Source organism: Nematolebias whitei, chromosome 12 (genome assembly GCF_014905685.2).
Source record: "Nematolebias whitei isolate Nwh7 chromosome 12, NemWhi1, whole genome shotgun sequence".
Lineage (NCBI taxonomy): Eukaryota > Metazoa > Chordata > Actinopteri > Cyprinodontiformes > Rivulidae > Nematolebias > Nematolebias whitei.
Genome location: NC_056509.1, coordinates 48,436,353 through 48,446,454, shown reverse-complemented (window position 1 = coordinate 48,446,454; position 10,102 = coordinate 48,436,353). Strand labels below are relative to the sequence as shown.

Sequence of the window (10,102 nt, the reverse complement as noted above, 5' to 3'; positions counted from 1 at the left end):
GGTCACCTGAGAGGCTGTGATTGGTCACCTGAGAGGCTGTGATTGGTGATTGTAATTGTCATCTCTCCTGTCTCTCCTCCTCATGCTGCTGATGATGGATGTTTCTGTGAAGATAAGAGAAGAACTCTTGTCCTTTGTGTTCTGGGGGTGGGGGGGTGTTTACATCACTGCTCCTCTCAGCAATGGGGGGGGGGGGGGGGGGGGGGGGGGGGGGGGGGGGGGGGGGGTTGTCAGTCCACGTTAGACATGTTTGAAAGTTTTCGGTCCAGGCAGGAAGTCTGCTTTCTTCTGTAATCTTCATCCTTTTAGTTTCAGTAATCTGTGGATCAGAACCCCCCCATCAGATTAATGATTAACCTCCTGACGTCTTCGCCCCGTCTCGCAGGTGGCTGCACCATCCGGAACCAGTCGGGTCAGACCCTGGAGCACTGCGCCGAGCTGCTGCGCCTGGACCAGGATGACCTGAGAGTCAGCCTCACCACACGGGTCATGGTGACGTCAGCAGGGGGCGTTAAAGGAACAGCCATCAAGTAAGAGGCCCCGCCCTCCTGCACACACGCCGAGCCGAACTTGAGCTGACACTGACAAAGCTGAAACTGAGCTGTTTAAATGAGCTGACCAAAGGTAACGTTAGCAAAGCTAAAGGCTAACATGAGCAGAACAGTGGCTGTAATTAGCAACACGGTAGCTAAACGCTAAATTTTACTGAACTGAAATTAAGACTAGGTGAACAGCTAAAATTGAACACAAGCTAAAATGCAGCTAAGCAAACAGAACCAGAACCTTCTGTTCTGTAAAGTTCAGAACCTCAGCTTTTCCTCCAACAGAACTTCAGCTTTGATTCTAAACAAGGTTTTTTTTTTTCCACCACGTGGACCAATTTCTTTGGTTCTGGTTCTGGTTCTGCAGAACTCTGGCCCTAAAACACCTGAGCAGATTGAAAAATTCTCCTCAGGAGGCTCCACCTCCAAAACACAGCTTCATGACTGATTAGCATATTAAGCTCAGAGTTTCTGGTCCGGCCCGTATGAGCCAACCCAAACACTGCAGCGGAACCAGATGGCCGATGCGCCGCTCGTCTTGTTATCGCTGTCCAGAGAGACGTGGCTGCTGACATCAGCTTAAGTTAGACAAACAGCCGAAGCCTAACGAAGCTCAGAGGAGCGGCAGCTCGTTAAGAGCGCAGGGCTGAAGGATGCGCTGCCTTTTCCTACTGTCCTTAAACGCAGCGCATCGTATCGGACGCTTCCACCAGCGACACTTATGTATTGATAGATGAGCCATCTGGACCGGGTCAGAACCTCTGCAAGTCTGTTGTTTGATCAGCTTCCTTTGTTTTCAACTAAAGCTCCGACTGAGCCAGACTCTTATTTTGAAGTGGATCCATGAGCTTTATTGTGAAACATCAGATCTAACCTGTTAAGACTTTAAATCCAAAATTCTGCAAAACAAAAACAACTTTTATTCTTTTTATTTAAACCTAAAAATTGTAACCAGAACAGGATCTGTGGGGCGGCCATGATGGAAACATGGAATGAAGCAGTGCATGCTGGGCAATATAGAAGAGCCAGAATCTGCTGAGTCACTGGTTGTCATGGTGATTCCTGCTGGCCTTGGGTCAGAATGATCCAGGAGACCTTAGTCGACCCAAGGGCAGCAGGAGGGTTAGGATGGCAGCAGAAAGGGGAGGGGCCAAACATGGAACGCAGAGTAAGTGGCTTCAAACGTCGGCCGTGCACCTCGTCCTGCCTGCTCCAGACCACACAGCTGGATTTCTCTGTTCACCACCCGGGCACTGTAGACCTGATGCACCTATCTACACAGAATGTAGTTGACCTGCGTACTCCTTCCTCCACTCTTATAGGTCACTCTATGCTCCTCCCTCTTTTGGCAACAGGTGTTGAACCGGAGTCGACATCGAAAAGAACTGAAAGAAACAGAGTCGACATTTAACACTTCCTTAGATGGAGAACTTTACTGATTGTCTTTTCTATGTATGTGGATGTTCCTGTAAAGTGCCCTGAGACAACGGTGTTGTGACTTGGTGCGATGTAAATAAACTGAATTGAATTTAAAAGAACTAAAACAACCAGATCAAGGTTCTTGCTCAATAATCCAGGTAAATAATACAGGATTTTTAACCTGGATTATTGCGCATGAACTTTGCTGTTTTGAACCGCTATGGCTGCCTGAGAGGAGTCGACAGGGAGAGGGTGGGCCCCAGAAACCATCTTATCACCATCAAACTGGTTGGTCCTTTATGGGAATGTTGCTGCTTCTAGGTCACAGTTTGTCTGTGGCTCCTCAAACTGATGAAGTCCTTTGGATGAAGGACAAAACGTCTCAACATAAAACAGAAACCGTCCAGACTGAACTTTGTTGGAGTAAAAGAAGATCATTAGATTTAATGTCTCAGAGCGATGATGTGATTTAAAACCTGACTGGAACGTTTCACTAACAACAAGAATCTAAAAAGATCTGAAGTTCATGAAAAACAGTCTTTTCCAAATTTCTGGACATGAATAAAGAATAATTTAGACGTTGGCCTGTAAAATAAACCAAACATGACTTGTAGAGTTTACTGTATGCAGATGACTCACTGAAGGCCTGAAACCTCGTTTGAGTTTCTCAGCCTCTTTGTTTAATCTGGATCCGCCCCACACGGTAAAGATTTTATAAATCCGGACTGTTCCATGTCCTCTGTCTCCCCAGAGTCCCCCTGAAGGTGGAGCAGGCCAACAACGCGCGGGACGCCTTGGCGAAGGCTATTTACAGCCGGCTGTTCGACCACGTGGTCACCAGAGTCAACCAGTGCTTCCCCTTCGACTCGTCCGCCAACTTCATTGGTGTCCTGGACATCGCCGGCTTCGGTCAGTTTGTCTCCAGACCAGGATCCACAGATCCAAAGGAACCGGGCTGGGTTTTAATGACCTGCTGTGTTTTTCAGAGTACTTTGAACACAACAGCTTCGAGCAGTTCTGCATCAACTACTGCAACGAGAAGCTGCAGCAGTTCTTCAACGAGCGCATCCTGAAGGAGGTGAGGAACACCACCAGACCAGGGTCTACCAGGTCCAGCCCAGGGTCTACCAGGGTCTAACAGGTCCAGATCAGGGTCTACCAGGGTCCAACAGCTTCAGACCAGGGTCTACCAGGTCCAGATCAGGGTCTACCAGGTTCAGACCAGGGTCTACCACAGTCAAACTGGTCCAGCCCAGGGTCTACCAGGGTCTAACGGGTTCAGACCAGGGTCTACCAGGGTCTAACTGGTCCAGCCCAGGGTCTAACAGGTCCAGATCAGGGTCTACCAGGGTCCAACAGGTTCAGACCAGGGTCTACCAGGTCCAGATCAGGGTCTAACAGGTCCAGACCAGGTCCAGACCAGGGTTTATTAGGTCCATTCCAGGGTCTAACAGGTCCAGACCAGGGTCTACCAGGTCCAGACCAGTGTCTACCAGGTCTAGACCAGGGTCTAATGGTCTAACAGGTCCAGACCAGGGTTTACTAGGTCCAGTCCAGGGTCTACCAGGTCCAGACCAGGGTCTATCAGGGTCTGCCAGGTCCAGACCAGGGTCTACCACGTCCAGACAATGGTCTACCAGGGTCTCCTAGGTCCAGACCAGGGTCTACCAGTCTGAACTGACCCAGGTCCATCAAACTGTCAAAGGTGTCTTAGTGTCTCTAACAGTTTCTAATTAAGATGTCTCTGTTGGTTTACAGGAGCAGGAGCTGTACCAGAGAGAGGGCCTGGGAGTCAACGAGGTCCACTACGTCGACAACCAGGACTGCATAGGTCTGCTGGGTTCTGCTGGGTTCTGCTGGGTTCTGCTCCCATTCAGGACTTGATTTAATTAATAACTGGTTTTATTCAGTCCTGTTGTTTCCTGTGAGGACATCAAATGTTTTAATTATAGAGTCATTCAAAAATAACCTTTTATTTATTTATTAAATATGAAAAGTTTAAATTTAGTTATTAAATATGAAAAGTTTAAATTTAGTTATTAAATATGAAAAGTTTAAATTTATTTATTAAATATGAAAAGTTTAAATTTATTTATTAAATATGAAAAGTTTAAATCAAACTTGAAAACGATGAAAACAGGAAGTTTAAAGAATGAAACATGTTAAGAGTTTGAGACGCTCATTTTAAACAATATTGACAAGTTTTATTTTAAAAGTTCGTCCATCATCTTCGCTTCGGGGGTGGGGGGGGGCAGCGTGTCACTGGTGTCCGTGTCTCCAGTCCATCACAGGGACACCTAAGGACAATTTAGAGTTACCAATCAGTCTAACTTGCATGTTTTTTGGTCTGTGGGAGGAAACCCGAGTACCCAGAGAAAACCCACGCAGCACGGAGAGAACATGCAGACTCCACCCAGAATGACACCCGGACCGGGATTTGAACCGGTGACCTACTCGCTGAGAGGCAACAGCTCTACCAACTGAGCCACCATGCTGCCTATTTGAAGTCTTTTCTAAAAGCTTTTGTTCATCTTTCAAGTCGATTTTTGGACTCTGTGTGAAAATTACAACTTTTTGACCCATGAGTAGCAGAAGGTTCTGATGGTACCACATCTGCCTGTTCCTGGTGCTTCAGGTTCAGGTCTTGAGAAGTCCTGCCGAGAGGATCTGGTTGGGTTTTTATGACCTGGCTCTTCTCTGATCCCTGACCTGCTGCATCTCGGTGAAATGAAGTGGACGTACCTACAGGACCAGGCTTGTCTCTGGCCTGTTGACTGTGACTTTCAGTTCTCAACTGTCTCCAAACCCTTGGTGCCATCTGACCTATGACCCTCGGCTGAGCCCTCTGTGCCTTCTGACCTTTGACCCTAAGTGGAGCTCTCCTTGCCATCTGCCATTTGACCCTTGGCTGCGGAGCCACAAAAGCTCGGACCGGGCCATGTCTTGGTTCCTCCATCAGCTGGTGGGCAGATGTACGTGAGGCGACTTGAGGGAAACGAGGTTGATGAGGCTTCTTTTTCTGACGTCCAGCTCAACACGAGACATTGCAGCGAGTCAGAGAGAACTTGTTTTTGTTTGTTTGAAATCCCGTCGGGCAGCTGACAAACAAACAATTCAATTCAGTTTATTTCTAAAGCGCCAAACCACAACAAAGTTGTCTCAGGACTTTACAGGAACATTCACATAAAAGCCAGTTAGTAAAGTTCTCTATCTAAGGAATCCAGCAGACAAGATGAATCTTGGCTTCGTTGCAGTCTCCCATCCTGAGCAAGCACAGTGGAGACAGTGGAAAGAAAAACTCCCTTTAACAGGAAGAAACCTCCAGCAGAACCAGCTCAGGACAAGAGACCATCTGCTTTGACCGGCTGGTTGAGAGGACAGGAAGGAGAGACAAACAAATACAAAACAGGTTGAGCAGAGTAAGTAAAGACAGTAGCAGAGTGAAAAGTGTGGTCAGTTTGTCCTCCAGCAGTCTGAGTCTATAGCAGCAGAACTAAGGGACAGCTCAGGAAACCCAAGCCGACCCTAACTATAGGATTTATCAAAAAGGAAAGTCTTAATCCCAGTCTTAAAACTGGACAATGTGTCAGCCTCATGGACAGAAACTGGAAGTTGGTTCCACAAGAGAGGAGCCTGAGAACTGAAAGATCTTCCTCCCATTCTGTTTTTGTAAACTCTAGGAACCACAAGTAAACCTGCAGTCTGAGAGCGAAGTGCTCTGTTAGTAAAATATGGAACAATAAGATCTGTAATATAAGATGGAGCTAGGTTGTTGAGAGCTTTGTAGGTTAGAAGTAAGATTTTGAATTCTATTCTGGATTTGACAGGGAGCCAATGGAGAGAAGCTAAAACTGGAGAGATATGATCTCTCCCAGTAACTCCAGTTAAGACTCTGGCAGCAGCATTTTGGATCAACTGAAGACGTTTTAAAGAAGTATTTGGACACCCAGATAATAAACCATTGCAATAGTCCAGTCTAGACGTGACAAATGCATGGACCAGTTTTTCTGCATCATCTTTAGATCAGATGTTTCTAATGTTAGTGATATTACGCAGGTGGAAGAAGGAGGTTCTAGTAACGTTTTTAATGTGGGGGATAAAAGACATGTCCTGATCAAAAATAACACCAATATTTTTAACATTAGAGCTGGAGGACAGATTAATGCATCTAAGGAGGGAGAAAGACTGAAACATTCATTCCTAAGGTGCTCAGGTCCAAAAACCAAAACCTCAGTCTTGTCTGTTCAACAGGAGAAAATTAAGGGTCATCCAGGTTTTTATGTCTTTAAGACATGCTTGTAGTCTAAGTAGCTGATTGGATTCATTGGGTTTAATGGACAAATATAATTGTGTGTCATCAGCATAACAATGAAAATTTATCCCATGTTGTTTAATATTTTTACCTAATTTAAGCATATATAAAGTAAAGAGTATTGCTCCAAGCACTGAGCCCTGAGGAACTCCATGACTAACTTTGGTGTATGAAGATTTATTATTTACATTTACAAACTGGAATCTATCAGATAGATGTGATTTAAACCATTTTAGAGCTGTTCCTGTAATCCCAACATCATATTCAAGCCTCTGTAGTAAAATATTGTGATCAACTGTATCAAATGCAGCACAATCATGAAGCAGAGAACAGAGTTTTACGAGAAAACAAGGAATCCTCAGACAGGAGGTCGTCTCTTTGGTCCCGTCCAGAGGTTGTCTCTTTGGCTCTGTTCAGAGGTCATCTCTTTGGCCCCATCCACAAGTCAACTCTTTGGCCCCGTCTAGTGGTCAACACTTTGGCCCCGTCCAAAGGTCGACTCTGGCCCTGTACAGAGATCAACTCTTTGGTCCCGTGCAGAGTTCGTCTCTTTGGCCCCATCCAGATGTCTTTGGTCTCGTCCAAAAGTCGACTCTTTGGCCCCATCCAGATGTCATCTCTTTGGCCCCGTCCAGATATTGTCTTTTTGGCCCCGTCCAGAGGTCGCGTCTTTGGCCCCATCCAGATGTCGTCTCTATGGCCCAGTCCAGAGGTCGTTTCTTTGGCCCCATCCAGGGGCCGACTCTTTGGCTCTGTCCAGAGGTCGACAATTTTCATTCAACCTTTATTTCTTCAGGTTAATCCCATTGAGCCTCGGGGACTCATTTACAAGAGAGACCTGATTTCAACAAAGAGTGATGGCAAAAGTGGACAACAAAGACAATAATAGACAATCATAAAGGATGCATACAATTTTTTTTTAACAAGTGAAAATAAAATGGTAATTAAAAGGAAAAGTAGCAAAAAAAACAGCTAGGTTGTAAGGTGGTGTAGAATACTAACAACAGGAACATCTCTGCATTGGTTGATGTTACGAGATGTTACAAGGACGCTTTGTCCCCATCCAGAGGCCGTCTCTTTGGACCCGTCCACAGGTCAACTCTTTGACCTCGTCCAGAAGTCGTCTTCTTGGCCCCGTCCAGAGATAGTTTCTTTGGCCCCTTACAGAGGTCAACTCTTTGGCCCCTCTAGAGGTCGACTCTTTGGCCCCATCTACCATACCATACCATACCATACCATACCATACCATACCACTTTATTTATAGAGCACTTAAAACAGCTACAAGGCCAACCAAAGTGCTGTACAGACAGAACATCAGGCAACATACAAAGCAAAATACAAAATGAAGTAAATCAAAATATAGACATAAAAACGATGCAGATAATGATGACAAACCAGTGTGGAGCATACAGGTTCAAAACACAGATCATCTGGTGTTGAAAGCTACTGAATAGTAGTGGATTTTTAAACGGGACTTGAAAACCGAGAGGGAGGGGGCCTGTCTGACAAGCAGAGGTAACTCGTTCCAGAGTCTTGGTCCTGCTACAGAGAAGGCCCTGTCACCTCTGCGCTTAAGACGAGTTCCTGGAACTGTGAGGAGCAACTGGTCCACTGACCTCAGAGGGCGTGGTGGGAAATACGGCTGTAGCAGATCAGAGAGATAGGGGGTCGACACTGTTCAGCAATTTGTAGATATACAGTAGTATTTTGAACTGGATTCGAAGGTGAACCGGTAACCAGTGCAGTGTGGCCAAAACTGGTGTAATGTGCTCTCTTTTGCATGTACTGGTTAAAAATCAGGCTGCTGCATTCTGGACCAGTTGTAGTCGTGCAATGGAGGTCTGACTGATACCAAACAGGAGTGAATTGCAGTAATCAAGCCTAGCTGTAATGAATGCATGTATTACTGTCTCCAGGTTATTTTTGGACTATAGGGGTTTCAGTTTAGACAGCCATCTAGAGATTGACTCTTTGGACCCATCTAGAGGTCATCTCTTTGGCCCTGTCTAGAGGTCGTGTCTTTGGCCCAGTCTAGAGGTCGACTCTTCGGCCCCGTCCAGAGGTCGACTCTTCGGCTCCATCCAGAGGTCAACTCTTAAGCCCCGTCCAGAGGTCGACTCTTTGGCCCCGTGCAGAGGTCGACTCTTTGGCCCCGTGCAGAGGTCGACTCTTTGGCCCCGTCCAGAGGTAGACTCTTTGGCCCCGTCCAGAGGTAGACTCTTTGGCCCCGTCTATCGGTCAACTCTTTGGCCCTGTCCATAGGTCGACTTTTTGGCCCCATCCATAGGTCAACTCTTTGGCCTCGTCCAGAGGTCATCTCTTTGGCCCCGTCCATAGGTCGTCTCTTTGGCCCCGTCAAGTGGTCGTCTCTTTGGCCCCGTCAAGTGGTCGTCTCTTTGGCACCATCCAGAGGTCGTCTCTTTGGCCCTGTCCAGAGGTGGTCTCTTTGACCTCATCAAGAGGTCATCTCTTTGGCCCCATCCAGAGGTCATCTCTTTGGCCCCGTCAAGAGGTCATCTCATTGGCCCCGTCCAGAGGTCGACTCTTTGGCCTCGTCCAGAGGTCGTCTCTTTGGCCCCGTCTAGAGCTCTGTTCACAGCTCTGTTCCCTCAATGAGGACTGAACTAGGCAAAAGGGCCTTCTCCTACTCTGCTCCTGTTTCCTGGAATATCTTACAAAAAATTTTTGAAGCTCTCAACCTTGACCTCTCTAAGTGGCTTTACGAATCTGTTGGACTCCTGGCAGGGACCAATGCAGACATGTTCCTGTTTTTAGTTTTCTACATTCGCCTTAGAATCTGTTTTTTTTTTTGTTGTTGTTTTTTTTTGTTTTGTTACCTTTTCCTTTTAGCCATCCTATTTGTAAAAAAAATAAAACAAAAAAAAAAAACCTGCAGTATGACTTTTTATAATTGTTTATTGTTGTTGCTGTTGTCCATTGTTGTCATCTTTCTTTGTTGAAATCAGGTCTCTCTTGTAAATGAGTCCTCGAGGCAAAATGGGATTTACCTGTCTAAATAAAGGTTGATTGAGGTCGACTGTTCAGCCCCGTCCAGAGGTAGACTCTTTGGCCCCGTCCCGAGGTCGACTCTTTGGCCTCGTCCGGAGGTCGACTCTTTGGCCCTGTCCATAGGTCGACTTTTTGGCCCCGTCCATAGGTCGACTCTTTGGCCCCGTCCAGAGGTCGACTCTTTGGACTTGTCCAGAGGTCGTCTCTCTTTGTCTAGAGGTCGTCTCTTTGGCCCCATCCAGAGATTGACTCTTTGGCCCGTCCATAGGTCATCTCTTTGGCCCCGTCCATAGGTCGACTCTTTGGCCCCGTCCAGAGGTCATCTCTTTGGCCCCATCCATAGGTCGACTCTTTGGCCCCATCAAGAGGTCATCTCTTTGGCCCTGTCAAAAGGTCATCTCTTTGGCCCCGTCAAGAGATCATCTCTTCGGCCCCATCCGTAGGTAGACTTTTTGGCCCCGTCAAGGTCATCTCTTCGGCCCCGTCCAGAGTTCATCTGTTTGGCCCCGTCCAGAGGTCATCTCTTTGGCCCCATCAAAAGGTCATCTCTTCGGCCCCGTCAAAGGGTCATCTCTTTGGCCCCATCAAGAGATCATCTCTTCGGCCCCGTCTGTAGGTCGACTCTTTGGCCCCGTCAAGGTCATCTCTTCGGCCCCGTCCAGAGGTCATCTCTTTGGCCCCGTCAAGAGGTCATCTCTTTGGCCCCGTCAAGAGGTCATCTCTTTGGCCCCATCAAGAGGTCATCTCTTTGGCCCCATCCAGAGGTCATCTGTTTGGCCCCATCCAGAGGTCATCTCTTTGGCCCCATCCAGAGGTCAT

At 47.0% G+C, this 10,102-nt stretch overlaps 1 protein-coding gene across 1 annotated transcript in view; it reads left to right on the top strand.

Moving 5' to 3' along the window:
* The window catches only part of myo6a (myosin VIa), a gene marked incomplete at its 3' end in the record, with an annotated part of 57,368 nt that overhangs the window by 29,799 nt on the left and 17,467 nt on the right, over window positions 1-10,102 (top strand). Inside the window, 4 exon segments of the mRNA XM_037686029.1 lie at window positions 386-530; window positions 2,713-2,870; window positions 2,948-3,039; window positions 3,720-3,792. Coding sequence (XP_037541957.1) covers window positions 386-530; window positions 2,713-2,870; window positions 2,948-3,039; window positions 3,720-3,792 — 468 coding nt within the window.